This window comes from Mercenaria mercenaria, unplaced genomic scaffold, assembly GCF_021730395.1.
Source record: "Mercenaria mercenaria strain notata unplaced genomic scaffold, MADL_Memer_1 contig_3437, whole genome shotgun sequence".
NCBI classification, from domain to species: domain Eukaryota; kingdom Metazoa; phylum Mollusca; class Bivalvia; order Venerida; family Veneridae; genus Mercenaria; species Mercenaria mercenaria.
In genome coordinates this window covers 2,293-25,484 of record NW_026461574.1, presented here as the reverse complement: position 1 = coordinate 25,484, position 23,192 = coordinate 2,293, and the positions used below count along the sequence as shown (strand labels likewise).

The following is a 23,192-nucleotide window of genomic DNA, read 5'->3' as shown; positions in this document are numbered from 1 at the left end:
CTTTGTAAAAATTGGTCATTTTAATGTTGTGCCGTGCCTAGCTCCAAAAGTATATGACCTAGAGTCACAAACTTTTACAGGCATGTTGGTCAGCATGTGTAGTTGTGCACCTGGGGTTTCGCGTCCGGATTCATCCAGTCATGTAGGAGTTATGGCCCCTGACTTAGTAAAAAATTGGTCATTTTAATGTTTTGTTGCGCATAGCTCCAAAAGTATTTGACCTAGAATCACCAAAGTTTACAGGAATGTTGGTCAGCATGTTTAGTTGTGCACCTGGGGTTTCGCATCCGGATTCATTTAGTATTGTAGGAGTTCTGGCCCCTGACTAATGTCATGTAGTGGGGGCATCTGTGTCCCATGGACACATTTCTAGTTTGTTATGGTTTTTATGTCTTTCTTAGGGTTGTCATTGTTTTTGATCTGAAACGAACGAAAGACTTGTTTAGTTATAAAATGTAAGAAGGATCTTCTCCCGCAGTTATGGTGGTTGACCCGTAATGACAATCGGCAATTTTCGTTCGTTTTCATACCCCCCGAGTGAGTTTCGGTATTCTCCGGTTGCTTTGAAAATGATTTTCTGAGATGGCCGAAGGATGCTGAAATCGCATACGGAGGATATGTAATCGCACGAATATACTCTGCATGTCCAATCATTCTATTTAGTTTCAACATTCTGGGTCAAGTGGTTCTCAAGTTATTGACTGAAAAATGTTTTCTATGTTCAGTCCCCTGTGACCGTGAATTTTGATGGTGTGGCCCCAAAAATAATAAGGTTCATCTACTCTGTAACTCCTATTACTCTATGAAATTTAGAAGGTTCTAGATCAAATGGTTCTCAGGTAATTGACAGGAAATGGATTTCTATCTTCTGTTCGTTGCGACCTTGACCTTTTATAGAGTAACCCCAAAAGCAATAGGGATTATCTACTCTGTAAGTCTTGGACGGTTGTATGCATTTCCGCTACTGTCCATGAACAGGCTCAGTCAAACCGAGCCTGCAACATTTTCGTTTTTGTCGTGCTGAGCGACCTGTGAAGTTTCCACTTTTCTCTATTTTATCACCCTATGAAGTTTCAATATTCTAGGTCAAGTGGTTCTCAAGATACTGACCGGAAATAGTTTTCCTGTTCTGTTTGCTGCAGCCTAGACCTTTAATACAGCAACCCCAAAATCAGTAGGGGTCATCTACTCTGCATGGGTAATCATCCTATGAAGTGTCGACATTCTGGGTCAAGTGATTCTCAAGTTACTGACCGGAAATGTTTTCTATCTTAGGCCCCTGTGACCTTGATTTGTTAACTGAGTGATCCTAAAATCAGTAGGGGTTATCAATTCTGCATGTCCAATCATTCTATGAGGTTTCTGGATCATGGGGTTCTCAAGTTATTGATCGGAAATGGTTTTCAGTGTTCAGGACCCTGCTGTGACCTTGGCCTCTATTAGAGTGAGCCCAAAATCCAGAGAGATCATGTTCTCTGCATGGCCAATAATTCTACGAAGTTTTAATATTCTGGGTCAAGTGGTTTTCAAGTTATTGATCGGAAATTGTTTTCCATGTTCAGGCCCATGTGACAATGACATTTGATGGAATGACCAAAAAAACATTAAAGTCATTTACTCTGCATGTCCAATCATCCTATGAAGTTTCAACATTCTGGGTCAAGTGGTTCTCAAGTTATTGATCTGAAATGGTTTTCCATGTTCAGGCCCCTATGACCTTGAGCGATCTACTTTTCAGTTTTTTTTACTTCACAACAGCGGGTGTTAAGTGCTGTGTGGCGGCCGTAAAAAGTCGCCCCGACTTCATCTTAGTGTTGTTATATTTTCTGGTCATTCGGGATCATTGATTTCAACTTTAGATTCGAAGATTGATTACTGCTTAAGCCGGTGCTAGAGGGCGTGAGCAGTGTTGCATTTTCCATTACTGCTCATGATCAGACTCAACCAGTGATCCTAAAATCAATAGGGGCTATCAATTCTGCATGTCCAATCATTCTATGAGGTTTCAACATTCTGGATCATCGGGTTCTCAAGCTATTGATTGGAAATGGTTTTCAATGTTCAGGACCCTGTGACCTTGGCCTATATTAGAGTGAGTCAAAAATCCAGAGGGATCATGTTCTCTGCATGGCCAATAATTCTACAAAGTTTCAATATTCTGGGTCAAGTGGTTTTCAAGTTATTGATCTGAAATGGTTTTCCATGTTCAGGCCCCTGTGACCTTGAGGGATCTACTTTCCAGATTTTATTTACTTCACAACAGCGGGTGTTAAGTGCTGTGTGGCAACCGTAAAAAGTCGCCCCGACTTCATCTCAGTGTTGTTATATTTTCTGGTCCTTCGGGATCATTGATTTCAACTCATTTAGATTCGAAGATTGAATACTGCTTAAGCCGGTGCTAGAGGGCGTGAGCAGTGTTGCATTTTCCATTACTGCTCATGAACAGACTCAATCAAACCGAGTCTGCAATTTTCACTGTTTGCCTTGTTTTCGGTGCTTCCGAGGGATCTACTTTCCAGATTTTATTTTGAGCTATGACAGAGTGACCCTAAAACAATAGGCGTCGTCTACTCCATAAGCCCTGCCATCCTATAAAGTTTGAAAGTTCTCGGTCAAATGTTTTTAAGTTACTGATCAGAAATAAAGTTGGACGTAAGGAAGGACGGATGGACGGACGGACAGGGTTAAAACAATATGTTTCCTCCAGGTGGGTGGGAGTAAGGGGAAGACATCATAAAAACTTAACCGTAGCCCTGATACGTTTATTGTCTGTTTCTGACAGTCTAAACTTGATAGTTTAGCCCTGTTTCAGATTATTACAGGAATTGCATAAAAAAATTGACAAGAAGATTTACAGTAAAATTGTTATATCATATTTTAGACATAGATACACATGCAAGTATTGAGGAATCAAGGCATGCCGGGTGGAATGGAATAACTGGTAAAATTGTTACGACCCCCTCTTCCACAAACGGTGTTTCAGACTCTGATGTTCCGAAGGGAGAGTCTAATGGTAGCACAAAGAAGACAGATCAGTACCCTAATGACGGGATGTCTGTGGCCTGCGGTGGTAACCCTGGAGATCCAAGCGATAGCGATGAATCAGATAGTGAAGACGATTCTAAGAAGGATCATGCAAAAGATGACAGAGATGAAAATGACCAAAACAAAGATAGAGACAAGGAACGTAATATCTCTGACTGGAGAATAGGTATGTTGTTGAAAAAGTACATATTGTTGTAACAATTAAAGCAGATATAAGATTTCAACTTTAAAACATGTTAAATATGATAGTGGCACGCAATGAGAGACCACAGTTGGGTCGTAAAATTATATTTGCAGTACATTGTCTTTTACCATTTCATCACTAGTGTTTCTTTTTAAGAAAAAAGAAACGACATAGTGAAAAGATACTATTACGATTTGTTATCGCATTATATGAATATAGATATTGATTCATATTGTATAGCGAATGGATACACACCCGAAATTTTGATAGAAACGTAATACTGAAAAATATCAAATTTATACTGAACACAGCAGCTAACCTAACGTTAATATAGATACTTGGGTCAACATTTGAAAATTTCAAAAAATATCGAATCTCACAATAATATAATAATTGTTCCTTCTCATGAGAAGGAACACTTATGGTGAACATGTCACACTTGACTGAGCAGGTAATGAATACAAGGGTATCATCAAAGGCATCCGAATTCCAGTAGTTCGTGCATATTTATAAGAAATAGCCTCTTTTCCAATGTGTTTTTACGCATCTTTAAGTCAATCTTTAGTGAAATACAACTACGTAATAAACAGACCTACAAAAAACAATAATTTAGTTTAAACTTTCTAACTCCTAAATCTTACATGTCATATTGTAGAATCGAAATTAACTAAATGAATATTCATCATCTAAAAATAGCCCCTTTTCTGCTGGTTTAGTGGTTCTGGAGCTGTATCCATTCATGCAATGCATTTACTGGCATATGGCAGATCTTTTCTTCGATTGTATTGCTAATTAAAACAGGGAAACATACGACTAAATTCTGATTTGTGCGACTAGCACTGCTGTCGACACTGATTCCCGAAATTTTGACAGAGATATGGTATTAATTATTGTCCGGTAGGGTCGCTCATCAAAAGGTGTTTTTTTTTAAGTTAAATAAATGTTTGTGTGTAATAACTTTAAGTATTCTTATAATGAATAGGTAAGAATGCACGTAAACTAACAAAACACACAGTTCATAATTATTTCATTAAAGATCCCTTAAAAAGAATATTTAATATGCACTAGTAGGAACCTTTTGGTAAGCTAAATCTTGTTTTATTATCTGTTTAACACTACTGCCCAGTGATAAAATGTCACTAAAATACACATAAAAGTTGTGATTTAGGAACCGAATAAATACCATTTATTATTATTCAGATGTTTAAATTTTGATTTATTTCGCTACAATATTGTTAACATATAATAAAAACGTTAAGTGCTCTTTTTTAAAAGGGCATGATAACGCCATTATCAAAATATTCTAGTCATTATAATAAACTGTTGTGACTTTAAAATTGGGTTAAAGTCGTAACATAAGTAAATCTATATGATAAATTAGTTCGATATATTTTTTATTTTTTTTTACATGTTATCAACAACATATTGCTCTGAATGTACGATATTATCAAAACTAGTACTGCAAGTTTGTTCGAAGATGTTAACAAAATAACCAATATATTTTGTTCCACTGCATTTCAGATACAGAAGTTTGGAAAAGATGCATTGAAATGAAAGACGTAGATAAAGCGACACGTTTAGTAAACGAAAGAATTTTGCCTGATCAGGATTTACTAGATCCTGCTTCCGAAGTATTTGATGTTTCTTCTGAAATTGTACAGAACATATGCACTGCCATTTGTTGTTACATGAAAAATAAAAAGCTTTATATTAATCGCGTCTGGCCTGCTCTTGATTATAGACAAGAGGTTCCCAACAAAAACATCACATTTATTATCTACACTTCACAATCCTCTGAGAGTGAAACAATTGAGTATCGTTGTTATGAAAGGTCTGTAAACGAAATTTCAACGTCTTGTTCAAATGAAAACAGCCATATTAAAGAACTTGAACAAGACTGTGAAAAAGATTATTCTGAAACTGAAAAGATTAGGGAATGTTTAAACAAATACTCAAAATCACTTATGGAAAGTCATAAAAATCTCACAAGGATATCTATCAGTTGGTTTAAATCTGGAGGATATGGAACAGAAAAACAGTCCATAACACCGAAAACTTGCATAGCTGTTTATGTGCAAGTGAAAGGATTCGTTCCCTTAAATGAAACAGTTTTACCAAAAGAGCTTGATGGCATTGTTGTGGACGTGCGTGAAGGCGTTGTCACCTCATATATAGGACCTAACGAACATCACGAACATTTAAAAATGGGATGTGCAGTGCATAGTGGTTTAAAGGACAGACAAGGAACCCCTATTGGAGGAACTCTTGGAGGGTTCGTTGAGATAAATACGGCTGTTTATTGCATATCTAGTGCTCATGTCTTTTTGTCTGCAGAAGATATGGAGAAATTGAAAAACATGGGCATTTGCAACCTTACAGACGATACTATAATCAAAAGGTTCAACGCTCGTCAACCTGTTTACAACGGTTCAAGATCGTTTGGTATAGGAGTTTGTGCAGTTTATAAGGAAGGTGGCAATGGTGAAACCGGCGTCGAGGTTGTGATTGTTGAAGTAAAAGATAGATTCCCCATATCTGGAGAGTTTCCAGACTGTCCGCACAATAGAAATCCAGGTACATGTTTTAATCTGTTAGCAGGGCCAGTTGAATGCTTTTAACCGTATTCATGCAAATGTTGACAATATTTACTTCCAATGAAAAGCAATGTGATGATTTGTTTTATCAGATCAAACAACTTTTACCGTTCCGGTTTTAATAAATTTTGTATAATTTATGGTATTTCCCCAAGCTCAAATTTCAAAGTGAATATGGCCACTATCCAAATCGTTTGCAGAGAATTAATCATACAATTAATCTCGATAAAAGAAACATCAAACTATTGATAAACAATTATAAAACACATAATAAAACTGTCAATATCTTTCTTCTAGGATACCTCAAGTAAACGGATTTAATGAGACAGAATTCTAACTCCAACATGAAAAATTAAGGTCGAATTTTGCGAGTCCAATTGAATTTTGCTCACTTCATTCTAAAATAACCCTTTGGCAGTAATAAAACCTACCTACATTTCTTCCACAATATATAATCTAAAGAGTAAAGGCAAAAAGAGAACTTTTACCGCATGCTACTTTGTATTTTAAAAGATGTCTAACTCAACCCCTTCTGTTTTGGAGGTAAATTCACTTTGAACAGCAAGAAATCGCTTATCAAATGAAAATTTTCCACTTGTTTACAATAAATCAATAATAAGTCTTTAAAGAAGTAAAAACGTACTGGAAAAAAGGAACATAAGGAGTAAAATTGGTCCCAGTGGGGCTTAAACCCATCCCCACTAAAAATTGCAGTCAAAGTAGGTATTTGGTAGGAATTAAATACTCTTCAAACAGGAGATAATCTATTACGGGTCTGATACCTTAAAGAACTATGATTACTGCAAACAGTTTACAAATTAATTGTGAAACTACATCAGATTAAATATTCCTTCTAAAAAGGAATGACTTCGCTAGTTGAGGAAATAGAGGCTAGAGAAGGCAGATGCTTCAAGCTAGTAAGTGAAAATATAATATATGTACACGACATCTTGATCCTGAAAAATACATTTTTTGTAACCTTTTTACTAAAGCTTTTTTCTTGTAAATAACACTACCCCGTTAGACTAATGGAATCGGCCACAACAAAAGGACAGAAAGTTCTTGCAAAATTGCCTCTGCAATACAATTTGGCAGATAACATTACTTCATCGCTTCTTTCAATATTGTGTTCTTCTTGGTAAAAGCTCATCAAATTACATTACTCAAAAGTAAACAGCTATGTTCCCTTTAGAGCTGAATTGTAATAACCAATATTTGTAGGACAAAAAAACTTATAATTTTCAATTTAAAAACTCAGAAAACAGACATGCTTTCTTCGTTTCGGAAAACTCACTTCCATATTAAATTTTACACTACTCTGAGACAACGACGTACAGTTAGGTAGGGGGCAGCGTTCTATGTTTAGAAAACCCACTGTGCTAGTTTTAGACCTTAAATTTCCCAGTGAAAACTCAACAAAGGTTGAAAGCGAAGGTAGCGTTGACCAATCGATGGAATTTTAATATTTTCCTGCTTCCCGGATTCTCCTATTACACTAACCTATATTCGGGGATGCAAATTGACCAAAAAGAACCGTAGCTTCAAGAATTGCCTTTCTATAAATGACATGCAAACCGTAAAATACTGCAAGCATCTCTGTCAACGCGTTGACAGTACTTTTCCTAATTAAAGACAATATATAAATTCCATGTATTACTATAGGGACACTACTGTAAGTAACATAGCTTTCATTCTTTGTTCAGAATGATTCTATTTGTATTAAACATTAGGCATTTGATTTGAAAAAAAACGCATGTTTTTATTTATTGGATAAGAGTTTGAATTTATACAGATGACATAAAAGTTGCAAGACGAAGAAAAAATCGTCATTTAATCAGATTATGTTTAGAATTTCTATTGAAATCCAATCTGGTCTGTTTTCTAAACATACTGTATTAAAGGACGGCTGTCCTTCTCAAATGCACGTTAAGCTTTAAGAGAAAACACAACAAGCAACGATTTGAAAATTAGATGTTCTGCCTTGAATTATGTTATTTAGATCAATACAATTAAAGTGTACTTAAGGATTTTATTTGAAAGGTTGAGATTCAACATCACAAAATTATACATTTTAGTCCTTAATTGCACCTCTTCGACTGCATTTCCATCATTTTGCCTGTTTCCAGATCTTTCGTCATTAATCAAAACTTCAAACGACTTCTTGTTTCTGTCATGATCCGCTTACTGGATATTCACAAAAAATGACCTGAACAATTTTTGCATAGAGCACATATACACGCCTGGTAAACTACAGAGCTACCTCTTTAAGACATATACGGTAAACTGCTCTGTTAGTGCACGTCGCGATAAAAGAACATCAACAAAGGTGAGTGTCATCATATTTTTTTTCCATTTTTACAGGCAGTGTATCGAATATCAAAAATCGGGGAATGGTAGGCGATGTAGATATGATTTAACTTCACAGAGAACTTTAAGTTTGCTAATTAATTCTTAATTTATGGTCGTGGTGATGTTTACCAACAAGCTGATTTTGCAGTAGATTTGGCCATTTCGTCATGAAAACACTTTCATTGTCAAATATTTACATTTTAACTAATATTAAGAAGCAAACCGAGTAGGCGTGAGATATCTGTAAAATATACAATGCATTTGGAAATAAAATATGTACCGAAAATGGTTCGGGAGTAGAATTATTCAATTTTTATTGTGAGAGATAGCTCTGTCGTGAAGGAGATAGTCATGTCGCTAAGGAGATAGCACTGTTTTGCATGAACAGAGCTCTGTGTTCATAATTTAAACGTTTAAATATTTACTTTGGGTTACCCTCATTTGAAATTATATAAAGTTAATGTTCCATTTGATATACATATGTATGAAATTTCCAAGTATTGTTTTGAAAAAGGTTTTTCATGAGGTCATAATTGTAAATTTTGAATACATTCTGTTTACTTTTCTGCTCAGGTGAGTTATTGTGATCACTCTATGTCCGTCGTCAGTTGTCCATCCGTCTCTCTGTAAACATTTAGCTTGTGTATGCAATAGAGGCTGTATTTTTCATTTGATCTTCATGAAGTTTAGTCAAAATGGTTGTCTTGTTTAAATCTAGGTCAAGAAAGGAAACGTGTTATCTGGTGTCAAAAACTATGTCACCAGGTCAAATTATAGAAATACCTTATCTATGCAATAGGAACTGCATTTTAAACTCTATCTTTATGATATTTGATGAGAATGTTTGTCTGGATAAAGTCTAGGATAAATTTGAATATGGGTTAACTGGAATAAAAAAAACTAGGTCACTTGGTTAAATCTAAGGAAAGCTTTGAATATGTGATAGAGGCTGAAGTTTTTCAACTGATTTTCATGAAATATGGTCAGAATGATTGCCTTGATGAAATCTAGGTCAATGTTTAATATGGGTTATCTTGGATTAAAAGCTAGGCCACTAGGAAAAATAAAAGAAAAAAATGTGTTTGCAGTTGGAACTGTATTTTATACCGGACAAATGCGATGCTGGCGATTTTTGAAAAAAAAAAATGAAAATGCGCGAATTAAAGCCCGCGCGAAACTGCCTTTTTGCCGTTTGCGCGCAATTTCATGCTAGCGAATATAAATGATTTCACAGTACATGAATAAGGAAATGCGATTACCGGCTCAGACATGTTTTTTTTTTTCATAATTTCGCAATTTAAAGATGCTAATGTTCTAACGTCATAATATGACAAAATTCAAATTCTAAAGAAAGATAATTTTATTCAAAATCTGAAGTTACGACCCTTTCGACAAACGCGTCTGATTGGTTCAGATAAAAGATAAATTGATAGAAATGAAAATAGCCAAGAATATTAGAATTTCAATCATAAAGAAAGTTCTTAATAGCCTCCACGTAAGGTTGTCCTACAAAGTTTATCTAGCTCATAAATCAGCATGAGTGTTTAAAACTTTCAGATTTTAGATTCATTGGTGCATTTGAACGTGCTCGTACATTGATGAAGTCACAGCGACTCTGATATTTGTACAAAGTATATTTTATTTACCGGTACGTACAAACAAACTGGTCGTGTCCTCAACGAAAAGCAATTATGGTATCAAATATATTCAGATATGGTTTTACAAGCCTTGTAAAATCATATCTGAAAGTAATATAGTGCAATAGGTAGTGTAAACAAGTATCAGAGCCACTCCCACTAAAGTTACAGGCAACCCTTGCTTTTCACACTCATTAGTTATTCTCTAACTGAATTTATCTTTTTTATAGAAAAGGTAACACATGCCGATTCTAAGAAAATATAGCCCGCTTGCTTAGATCAATAGTGTAAGTGCAGATCTCTTGATCATGGGCTTTAAGTTTGTACCCCCTGACTATTTTGCAATGTGTCTGTAGGACTTGATAGTTAGTACTGAGAACAAGTTAGTACTGGTGCTGAATCCAGAAGTACTTGTTAAAACGCACTAAATACAAAACAAGCAAAATAAATATTAGAAAATATAAACAATATGTATTATACAAATGATTAATAAATATAATCAAAGGCCTGAAAGGCATGAGAGTCGGCTAATGATTGATGTACTGGTAGTATAGTCTACCAGTTTCAGTTTGTGTTTAGTTTTTTTCCCCGCTGAACAGAGATTTTGTTACAATAGATGAAATTGACATTCAATTGATGCCTAGTTAAACTTTGATTGACATTATACATTTATTTAAACCCAATATATTTCTTTAAAATTGAAGAGTGGTTCGCAAAAACAGAATGTTGAAAGTACAAACTACAATTTGACCGCTGACTCTAAGATAGTGCCCATGACTATGTATATTTTTTCCAGTAAAATTTGCCTCCGGCATTACAAAAACAGGCAATTATAGGCTGGTATATATTCGCACATGATAAAATTTGAATATGACTATTTATATATTGAAATTTTATAGCGCGGATTGCCACATACCATTTGTAACTGATGGACGAAAGAACTGTTCAAATACTTTACAGATAACGGGCCTGGCGGTAACCGTGTCACAAGCTAGGTATTGTTGAATCATATTATAAGTGATTCGAATTTAAAGTATACTTACTTTTGCGTTTAAAGATATGTAATTGATGCTGTGTGCCAATATATAGTGTCATGAATGTTTACACTGACAGGAAAGTTACGCATTCGAAACTAAGGGAAATTACTCGGACTAGCTATCAATTTCGGAAAAGATAACCGATATTAATTAATGCAGTTCGTTTTTAGTTAAAACCATAATCTATTCTATTTCAGATATGTTAACCCCTTCAAAACCATGTCAGTAGTCCCCAAGTCCATGCACTTTCAATTTTCCACTCTGATTCATCTAGACAGACAGGCCCAGACTGGGATGAAAAATGTTTGAGCCATTTTACGTGGTCGGTAGCAGGGTGGGTGTGGGGAGGAGTGTTCCTTCCCGCTTTGAACTGCAGTCAGATTTTGAAATGGGCATTGTAGCAGGTGATAAAAGGGCAAATGTATCAAACTGTAAAGTGGCAATATGGGGGAGGGTGTAGGAGGATACCTCCTCCTACAAGTCCTCCTACAAGTATGGTTTGGGGTATCACCACAAGAAAAATTTGAAAATGTAGACCCTTGATACAGTCCTTGGTGCGATTTCTAACTGAAAATTTTGTTTCAATTTCTGAATATAACCTAGATTCTTTTTAGTATTACAAATTCCAAAGTATGAATGGCTGTCACTTCATACTTTTACTTTCAGGTCATGCCCCAGGACTAGAATATAAGTCTGATATAGATTCTATGTGTGTGTTATAAAAATTAATTCTAGAATCATTTCTGTTACAGTAATATCTATCATGTCTGTTATTTGAATGTTCAAATTTCATAACACAGCTCGATATTTACCCAAAATATTATATCCGGATACGATTACACTTTTCTTTATACCGCCAAAATCTCCAGTTTAAACAATATGTTTTACAAATTGTGATGACACGAAGACAGTTTAGCAGCAATTGGCAGTATCTGGCATTGAAGTTTACGGTGAAATTATGTCTTATTTAAATCATTTCATAAAAAGAAATTGTTTCGTTTCGTCAAAGCAGTCTAACATAGACGATCTACTTTCGATTTCAAAAACTACAAGGAAATACAATTTAATGTTTCGCCTATTTATTAATTTCTTGAAAAATAAGAAATAAAATCATTTTTAAAATCAGTAGTAATTAAACAAACTAGTAAAAGCTTCTTTTCCCGATAATTTATCCGCTTACTGACTGCAAAATTCAACCCATGTGTCATCATGAAACGCAGAATGGGTGACGATTTCATTTTTTTTTTGCGAACCAGTCAAAATTCCAGAAAGGTTACGATTTAAAACGAAGTTGTATGTAGACGTTTTCATTTTCACCACTCGCGATTTTGCATCATTTTGATCTGGCCCATCTTCGTAGTATTTTTTCGGTGAACCGATGTTCGTATTTTTAAGCGCAAAGTCGTAGAAGCGTTGTTATAAACAGATCACCTGTTCGCCGGCAAGTGCCCAGAATGTAATGAGAATTCATCCGCGAAGTCTCGTGGAAGAATTAACGTACTGCACATATCTTATTCGGCCCATTTAAAATAAAGCTGTCATAATTTAATTTCATCGATGTGGTAAACTCTTTGATAAGAGACATTCCAATGCTTTCAGTTGTACCCGACTGAAAAAAATCCTAGCAGTATGTTCTGGAACTATATTTTGTCTTTCGCTGGATGTTACGACAGCTTGGTAAGCCTGTGCATTTCATGAAATGCACAGCGCAATAAATTTGTTATTTGCGCAATGATTTTAAAGATTATTTTTTGAAAGGGACAGGGTAACAAATGGATAATATTGCTAATAAGTTAATATGCAGTTTTTATTTGAATTTGTGAACATCATAATTGCTATTTTGTGACAAAAGGGCATAAAATTAGTCACCATAATCATATGCGCAAATGTATTATCAAATCCCGCAGAATCGTTAAGCGTGTTTATGCTTAATGAGTTGCCGTGGAAGAATATATGTCGCTTTATTCGAGTATTGCACAATTAAACTTAATAAATTTGACAGATTACATCGTATATTTGTCATAGCAAATGGGATTGACATAACTGAACTTCATCCGATCAATGTACTCTTTGAAATTACAGACAGTCTTATGGAACTACATCTATTCGCTGTGTTGTGAGACCATTTAATGAGAATGAGAAATCGGGCGAAAGCAAGGACTCGTCAAACGCTTTCGGCGTTTAGCCGACGCAAAAATGAGATAATTGAATTGTATCTCGTAAGTGGACATAACTACTACCCGGATTCATTCAACACTGCTCAAAACTGTTAATGCAACACAGAGCTATCTCCATAGCGACATGACTATCTCCTTCACGACAGAGCTATCTTTTGCAATACAAATTGAATAATTTTATACCTGAACCATTTTCGGTACATATTTTATTTCCAAATACATTGTATATTTTACAGTTATCTCACGCCTACTCGGTTTGCTTCTTAATATTAACTAAAATGTAAATATTTGACATCATGACGAAATGGCCAAATTTACTGCAAAATCAGCTTTTTGGTAAACATCACCACGACCACAAATTAAGAATGAATTAGCAAATTTAAAATTCTCTGTAAAGTTAAATCATATCTACATCGCCTACCATTCCCCGATTTTTGATATTCGATACACTACTTGAAAATGCTTGAAAAATTGCAAAAAAAAAAACATATGATGACACTCACCTTTGATGATATTATTCTATTGCGACGTGCACTACCTCGGAAGTTGCGACAGAGCAGTTTACCGTATACCTCTTAAAGAGGTAGCTCTGTAGTTTACCATGCGTGATATAGGAAGCCCACAAACTTCTTGAAAAAAAAATCCCCACCTCCAAACGATTTCTTCTGAGGTACCACTAGATAAATGTTACTTTGCTAGAAGCAGCCTTGTTCAAGTATGTTCAAGTGATTCCGCTGAATTTCATTTGGGGCCGCAAGATATACTAGAGAAACATCTTTAAAGGCTCATCCGATAGTTTCCATTGCGCCCGTTATTGTAATTTAGGTAAAAGAAACTCGCAATGGCTTGGACGGGTTGAGTAGGCTGCTGAAACGAAACCCGGACAATGAAAAGCCCGGAGTAACAAATTTAAAAAGGATTATTGATAATGTATTTAATTTTGTCCAATTCATAGTGCATTTAAGACATGTCTATCTCATCATTATTTGTTATTTGCCTCTTCGTTTTAGGAATCGCCGCTGGATATATAACAAATAAAACTTAAATTGAGATAGTTTATTGCAGGGGGTGCTGATATGTGTATAAAGATACTGTTAAACTATATTTTAAAAATACGAGTTGGAATTTGTAAAAGGGAGATAATAAAGTTTTGTCAAAACATCCAAAAATTAGCACTTTAAGGCGTGGCTTGCTATGTCTTGTTTGACGGATCTTGTTTTCAGTTACTAACGAAAAATGAAAAACATCTGTCTATTAGAATTTTATTTAGTTAAGAAAGATGTCTGTTGAATATATATATTTCCTTTAAATTGGGTCAAAGTTTGTATACCTTCTCGACACAACAAAACAAACAAAGATTTTTATCTTATTTGTTATATTTTTCATACTTGATGGAAAACTGATATTTGATTTTTCAAGAGGGTCATCACCAAAGAATATTGGTATCTTAAAATTTTGCACTAAACATAAGATTTTAATTGCCGATATTGATCTGTCTTAGCAATACAGCGTCAGTATTAGGGCAAGGGACATTAAATTCGATTCCACGAATCTGCGTAGATACCAGTGCGGAAAAAATCATTAATATTTATTTTTTTTACTTCTCGGAAAGTGTTAAGCGGGTGTATTGCATATATTTAACATTTGATCATGTGACATTTTCAGCCTGTCGATTCCATTGTTTCTATTATAAAACGAGTAAAACTCATTGATAACTACAAGGAATTTGTCAAACTGGTTCGCACTTCGACTTGCCCATTTCTTTACCGCTTCTTGATTGAATCTTATCATTGAATACGTTTTAGATTTGGTCAAGGTAGCTGACAAAATTTTCAGGTTCGTAATACAGTATGAAAAGATCTGCTTAATTTTGGTGATGTTTTCCTTTTTGTTTAGATGATGGGTCAATTTAAGCCTGTTATTCTGTTCTCTGTATGTTTCAAAGTTCATCGAGTTTCCTTCTCTTTTTCCTGAAATATAGGACCTATGTGAGGTAGCCAGTTAGAAGTTGGCTCAGTGTACAGTCATAACCGCTTAGCTCAGTAGGGAGAGCGGTGGTCTGCGGGTCGCGAATTCGATCCTCGGGCGGGGCGTATGTTCTCCGTGACGATTTGATAAAAGAAGTTGTGTCTGAAATCATTCGACCTCTGATAATTCATGTGGAGAAGTTGGCAGTTACTTGCGGAGAATGGGTTTGTACTGGTACAGAATCCAGGAACACAGGTTAGGTTAACTGCCCGCCGTTACACACTTGAAATACTGTTGAAAAACGTTAAACCCAAAACAAACATTAATAACAGTTTTACCATAAGCGATCATGTATGGTTTGCTTGGAGACATAATTCAATGTTTGACATGAAACTTTTAAAAAGCAACAATTAAAAAGCTAATCCAAACTGTCAACATTCAAATTAACAAAGTTATTCAAACTAGCGTACTTAGGTATATTAACTTCCAATAAGTCGCAGTCTTTATTAAAAACAAAACCCCAAAAAACATCGGACACGGTATTGGTATATTGTTATTGAGCTACCTACTTTGAACATTACCAGGTTTACTGAACTGAGTATGACAACTAAGTCTAAGATTCATTATAGGGTGAAACTCTGAACATTGTTTTTAGCAACCATATTGGGCAGATCTAAACTTAAGGTTAGCGGTGTAGTTACTATAAAATATTTAAGAAACATCAATTGTTGAATATAGTGTGCTAGTAACCGATGTGATAGAAGATTCACCTTAAGTATTCTAAAAACGAATAGAGTATGCCATCATAGCTTGCATATATTGCTATTATATCAAAAGAGAGATCGTCTGGAAAAACATTAACTTGGTATAAATTGGTATAAATATAAAAATTCTTAATTTTTTACGCCCGTTTGAAAAACGGGACGTATTATTAGAACGACCCAGGCGGGCGGGTGGGCATGCTACGTCCATAAAACTTTTTCTTGAGCATATCTTCTTCATTCATAGAGGGATTTGTTGTAACTTACTAATATTCACCATCATGAGACGGAGTGTCATGCGCATAAAGCAGATCCCTTAGTCTAAAGTCAAGGTCACACTTAGAGGTCAAAGAATACGAGAATGACAGCTTTGTCAGGAGCATTTCCTCTCCATACATAGAGTGATTTTAATGTAACTTGGCACATATATTCACCACCATAAGACGGAGTGGCATGTGCATGAACCAAGTCCCTAGTCTAAAGTCAAGGTCACACTTAGATGCCAAATGTCAGATACAAGAATGAATTTGTTGGGAGCATTTTTTCTTCATACATGGAGGGATTTTTTATGTATCTTGGCACAATTGTTCACTATCACAAATGCCATGCGCAAGAACCCTGGACTCGTATTCATAAAGAATCTTAGAATCAACTCTAAGATATTTCTTATCTTATTTTTTCAGACTTAGCTAAGAGAAATTCTTAAGTTCTTATTCATAAAGCGACTTAGAAAAATCTTAGCGAAAAAAGTATAAGAAGTTTTTTTCTTAGTTTCATTTCTATGTCTATATTTAATATAAAATTAGGTGCTACCTATGACGTGGAAAGCCTGTCACAAGTTAAATTAAGCTTAATAAAGTCTATACAGTAAAGATTCAATTCATGAAAAACTGTTAACTGCAGTCATTGGCGTCCATTTTATTTTTACTTTTCTAAGATAATTCTTAAAAGTTAAGTTAAGTGGCCACCTGTCTTAAATTTTAAGAGAAAAATCACCTTCTTAAGATAATTTCTAAGCCAAATTTCGTTCTTAGAACAATTCTTAGGCAAAAATGTTTCTAAGACACATTTTAAGTCAAAAATGAGAAATACTTAGAAAATGTTGACTTCTAAGATATATTTCTATCTAAGATTCTTTATGAATACGGGCCCAGGTCTCTAATTTAGAATTACTTTCCTTTGTTGTTACTATTAATAGCTGGTCGTAGAGAAAAATCGAGACCACTTTTCTGTAGTACAACATGCATGTTACATCTAATTTTGAGGTGTATTTTGACCCATCTCTTCCTGGTAAAGATTTTTTGTGGATTTATATTTGTTTTATGATTGACTTCCTTTTTTATTACTATAAATAACTAATATTGTATTTTTTTTTATAATTGACCGTAGAGAAAAACCAAAACCGCTTTTCTGAAGTACAACATAGATATAACTTTCAAATTTTAGGTGTATTTTAAGGTATCTCTGCCTAGAAAGGATTTTTTGTGGACTTAGAAAAAACAAAAATTACTACTAAACCACAGCATTAAAAGTCCATTTGCAAATACAGGTGGTAGTGTAAAGAAATTTGCTATGACGGGCATATATTGTGACATTCTGGCAGTCTTGTTACTTTATACTAAAATGTTAACAACGGTGTGGCAAATTTAGTGTTACGAAATTCAATGTAATTTAAACTGGAAAAATAATGCAGGTTTCAAAATTTGCTAAGTATCTCTATCTGAAACTTGAATTTGTTTCAGGGTGTGACAGTCTAAAATTTTCATCTGGGAAACTGTGTAATCGAGAGGAAGTAAACAGACTTATTAGAGAAAAGAAACTGACGGTTGTGAAATTCGGATGTATATCGGGTTGGACAAGAGGGATTATTCGATTAGAAGGTGGGTCGGCACGATTTCGCCATATGGTTGGAACTTTAGAAGACAAAGATGAATTTGGAATGTTACTGTACAATCAGTACGAAATAGAGAGTATTGGAGGTGTACGTTTCGCTGAAAATGGGGACTCCGGGTCTTTAGTATTCACTGATGCTTATGGGCCACTTTCTGTCATAGGTATTGTTGAAGGAGGAATGGCAGAGGTTGTATACGTTACACCAATTTGTGAAGTGTTTGCTGCGTTGAACTTGCAAGAAAACGTACAAAATATGAAAGTATTTCCCCCACATTGCCCAGATATTCAAAACATACCAATGCAAACTGATGACTCTAATTCGTCCCAGTATTTGACAAACAGAAGTGACTCAGGAGTTTCGTCAGCCGATGGGGCTACGCTTTGTACTGTTGAGGAAAAACTGATATCAGATGTATCAGTGTTGAAAGCGGACATAACCAATGTAAAAGCCCAAGTTGAAAAGACTAAAAGCGATGTAGAGCACAAAATCGATAAATCAAACACAGAACTACAAAGTAAAATGAATGCAATGCAAGAACAAATGCAAAAACAAATGAAAGAACAAATGAAAGAACAAATGAAACAAACTGAATTGCTTAAAAGTTTTTTTGCACAATTCAGTCCTCCAAGTCCAGCGACTAGCACTTCTAACACTCATCCATCTTAAAATGGTCATTGCAAACATATTGTCGAGAAGGGGAATTACCATAACAAAATGTCGTATTGTTTTGTATGTTAGAAGTTTATAGTTGTTTAATATTCTTCTACACTTAGTATGAAATATTTAGATCTATGTTTTCGAGATAGCAAATTATCATTTATATAGTAAAGAGCATTTAACAACATGTCTTCTTCAAAGCATTCCTGATATCTTTAAAAAAGTTGCGTTTGGTTGTAATCAGTAAGTTTGAAAGTATACAACGATATATTTACCAAACGAGACGACTGAGGTTAAAAACGTTCTAGCTGTCGTGCTCAGCTATCACTAGCATTACGGTGATAATAGTATTTGAGAGAGTATGATTTCCCGATGTCAAAAAATAACCTGACAATAAATGAAAAATGTCTTAGGCCGGTAACTTGCATAACCTCAGTCAGAGCAGCCAGAGTAGCCAGGGTTAGGGTTAGAGTTAGGGTTGGTTCCTGGCTACTCTAGCTGTTCTGTTTGCTCTGGCTAAGGAGGTACATTAGGTAACGATAATTAATACGTGGTAAATTGAATTTCAAAACATGGACTTATTTGTAATTCAAAGTTCCAAGACATATCTTTTTTGGTATTGAGAAACAAGATTGTTCAATCTGAATTTTAAATGCAAATGTCAAATATGGAAATCTAGGAAATAACTATAATTCTGAGTGAGCTTAGTGTTTCCTGACACAGTCTACAATCAAATAATCTTTATTCATAAAAACAACTATCTTTATAAACAAATATGTCTGTCAGTGACTGTAACTTACTAAGTAGTTTCTAATTTGCAATGCTATATAAAGGGACGCTTACACATATTATCCATATTTTTACATTTTTCATGAAAACTTGCCAAATTGCTAATTGGGAATTCGTATTTCAGTTAAATATATAGACAATTAGTACGGTTTTTGTCTGTCCATCTAATGATATTTCGTATTCAAGAATGAATAATTCACTTTCGACTACATACTGGTTTATTAACTATAATTGTTGTACTTAAATGACATGTACTTTTATTTGTAATGCAAATTATATGCATTTGTGTTTGATTGTTTAACAGGTACCTTGCGTTTGGCAGTTTAGACTGATGCTCTCTATAATTGTATGAAAGCGTTAAAATGTACACATTATTGGGATTTCCATTTACGTATTTCATATAATGTGAAAAGGTTAAGCATACTTTTTAATTCATAAAGAATTTGTCCCTGAAGTTACGCAACAATGCCTTATAGTTTTGACTACATATGTTAAGGACTTCCATTAAGTTGACGTGTCATCTACATATACATAGTTTTGTAAAACCAAAAAAAAAAAAAAAAAAGCAAAAAAAAAAAAACAAAAAAGAAACGTTTGCTGTTGAACCATTTAATGAGTAGCCAAGTCCAAGGCCATCATTTTTGTTAGACAAAATGACCGTTTATTTAGTTTAAAAATATGATATAAAACAAAACAAACAAAAAAACACACCTTGTCCACAACGTGTAACAATAATTTAATAATATAATAATAAAATGATATTTAATAACAACTGAATACACATTTTGATTTGTAATACCAGTTTGTTTAAAACGCATGGTCACCAATGAAAGCGTACTCCTTGCATTTGAATCGTGCAAGAGAATATATTTATCTTTAATATTTGACAGCATTACCTGCGTAACTTCGAAATATTTTTTTGTTGATTCGACAAGCTAGATACCATTGTTTAGTACTTTCTGTATATACAAAATGTTTTTATTTCAATCATGAAACTGTGCTTTAATAAACGAATGAACATTCAATTTCATTAGATATGTTTTTGTTTCTCATATTTCAAGTGGATTAGTTTGTGTTTGTCCTTTTAAAGAAATAACAGAAATCGTTATCCATATACGTAGCAGTTTGACTAGTAACTATTTGTTGTTTCGGCTGTTTTTTGTTTTGTTTTTTTTTTGTTTTTTTTGTAAATCAACGATCACGTGTACATATTTATCTTTGTATGAAGCACATTCCGATACATTTAGACAACTTTGTGCCATACAATATCTTGTTGTATGTGCATTGTGCATTTTAGTTATGTTCTTAACACTTTTGACATTGTTTCTGTACAATGAAGCAGTCCCAACTTTCATTAAAATATAAATAGTTCTGTTCTGTTATCATCCTCGTTGAAAATGTAATGTCCGAATACAATTTTGATCTATGAATGTGAATTATTAAGATATTAGAGGCAATGAAGTATCAATGTCAATGCTTATAAAATTGTTTTTATTGCAAGAGGAAATGATATAGGAGACCATATGAAATTAATATTAATCACCATATTTGTTTTCGTTACATGTCGGAAGTGTTCAAAAATTATCAAAACTCGGATGAAGTGTGTAATGTTTGGAGAAAAGCTGTTTCCTGCGTTAGTAACGCAGTTAATTGAAGTAAAAAGTGGTTTAGCAGCTGGGTCATATAAAGAAGTGTTTTTGTATTATAACTTGTTTTATTGTTTTGATGTAAATCTGAAATTGTGCCTTTAAAACATTTGGTACATGTAGTATGAAGTTTATTTTAATGCCGAATATGTTTTACAATTACTTTTACATACGTCTGTTTGTATATGTGACCTTATAAATTTGCTCATGCAATTACTTCGATACTATTACACCTACCTCTCTCAAACTTTACCCCTACACACATTATTAGTTTTTCTTTCTCTTTAATGTGACACTTAAAGGTAAAACAGGATCTCTTTTTGTGTCCGTGTCATAACTTCTTTATGCATTAAGAGATTCTGAAATAACTTGGCACAAATGTTTGCCATCATGAAACGATGTGTCGCGCATAAGACTATACTTTCTAGGATTTCAACCCATTAAAAGCGATAAATCATCGCAAACTACAATTAATAAGATGTCAAATTATGAACAGTAAATGGGGTGATTTTTAGTGAAATGGCACCAGATTGAATCCACTAACCCTTTGTGGATCGCTTTTTTGGCATCGTCGCACAGTAAACACCTTTATTCTAGTTTTGTCTTTGCCATAAACACACGAAATTTAACATGAAACTTGTCTTATTTTACTGAAAATACATTCTGCGAATGATTTATTTTAAGGTACTTCTTTCAATGGAGCAATTACAATGAATTACTACATTATAACCTACAAGTGGGTCCATTTCCTGAAATCTTTGTGTTGCGTATTTTATGCTGCTCACGTTAATTTACGTGTTTACTATTATTAATACTTCTACTGTACTTCATGTGTATTTGAAGGGGGTCTGTGATACAATCTAACTACAGTGTACAATCTTCTACATGATGATTTAGGAGATGATTTTTAAGCGGATTGCAGGAGGTCGGAAAAGCGCATTCCTACAGTCATCGAAACTGGTTTTCAACCAGTATGAGGGTAACAAGCAACCCCACAGTGGGGAGGGGACAAAAGTCCCCTACCTGTTGAATATCTAACACGAGTACCACATAAGTGGAAATATGAATCCGACAATTACAAGAACATTGACATCATACTGCCCTTTATGTGTGTGTGTATGTGAAGTTTAAGAGGTAGATTTCAAGAAATTACAAGAAGAATTTTTTTATCCAAAATGGCTGCCAGAAGGCCATCTTGAATCCGAGAAAAATAGTATACGTTCGTTTACTACATATTGCCCTCTATGTGTTTGTTAAGTATCAAGGTTGGTTCAATTACAGGTACCCTAGTTGCGCATGGACATAAAGCAGCCGCGTTGACTACTCACCGTGATTTGACACATTTATACTTACCAAAAAGATACTAGTAGATAGATTTTATTTGGTAAAAGTGTACACAAATCAAGCATATTTAAAACATTAAACGGAAAAGATGCATGGTATATAACAACAATATGGTGACAAGCAGACTAATTACAATTATATATATATTCTAAACCATGAAATGCACACCAATACCAGGGATAACACAAAAAGAGAAACAAAGTTCCTCTTATTTCCATTGTGGTCCTTGTTATTTGCGGTATGACACCGAAAGTCATGTATTTGTTTTAATTACAAAGTTGCACATTAAATCTTGAAAATCAAGTATATCACAGATAATTTAGTTTTATGTATTATCACAGTATTTGATGTCACATATTACTATCATAGTATTAAGTATTAGACACCTAGAGGTCAGTATCGAAAACAGAAATATATCATGAAAAACATGAAAGTGACTAGATAAAAAGGAAATAAGATAGTGTGAAAACTAACTGGCCATTAATTGGATTTTGGTGACATGTTTGAACTTTGAAAGACAAGTAATATATCTAAGATCTTGTTGAACGTGATTCCAGAGAACAATACCAATAAAGGCAAACGTCTTTTTGCCAAAGCTTCCAACCTTGGGCAATGAGAAACGCCAAGTATCAGTGTAAAAATAACCAACACTGTAATCCTGACTAGGGAAAGCTGCCACTCTAGACCTTATGCATCGGTCATGTATGGAGCTAAGGGCAAATTTATCATTCATGTAATTAGGGGTTTTACCCATCTTAACCTTTTAACCACTGGTAACCAGTTCAAAGACCTAAACTGCTCAAGATCAACACGAGACATACTATTCAAGACAAAAGACAAACAGAATAAGCTTGTTTTGAGTAATTTGAAGCCTGTTCTTCCAGTATTTAGTAAAACTGAAATACCAGAAAGAACAAACATCTTTAATATGGCACTGAATTACAGCCATGACCAGCAATTTCTTGGTGTGAAGAGTCAGAAATTTACTCAGACAAACATTTCAGATGGGCATTTGCTTTAGAAACCACAAATCTTGCAATATCACAAGATAGATTCTGGTCAAAGACTGCACCAAGGTACTTCACTAAATTGGTAGATTTAATACTTGTA

The 23,192-nt window shown here is 34.4% G+C and overlaps 1 protein-coding gene across 2 annotated transcripts in view; it reads left to right on the top strand.

Annotated features, from left to right (window-relative positions):
• Positions 1 to 20,525, top strand: part of LOC128553057 (trichohyalin-like) — a 46,075-nt gene extending 25,550 nt beyond the window's left edge. The window contains exons 3-5 of one of the 2 annotated variants that reach the window (XM_053534168.1): positions 2,882 to 3,211; positions 4,751 to 5,803; positions 17,495 to 20,525. In XM_053534168.1, the coding sequence (XP_053390143.1) occupies positions 2,882 to 3,211; positions 4,751 to 5,803; positions 17,495 to 18,312 (2,201 nt within the window). In that variant the 3' untranslated portion in view covers positions 18,313 to 20,525. Of the gene's footprint in view, positions 1 to 2,881; positions 3,212 to 4,750; positions 5,804 to 17,494 lie in introns of those variants that run through there. The other variant, XM_053534169.1, reaches the window with a different exon arrangement.
• The last annotated feature ends 2,667 nt before the right edge of the window (positions 20,526 to 23,192 follow it).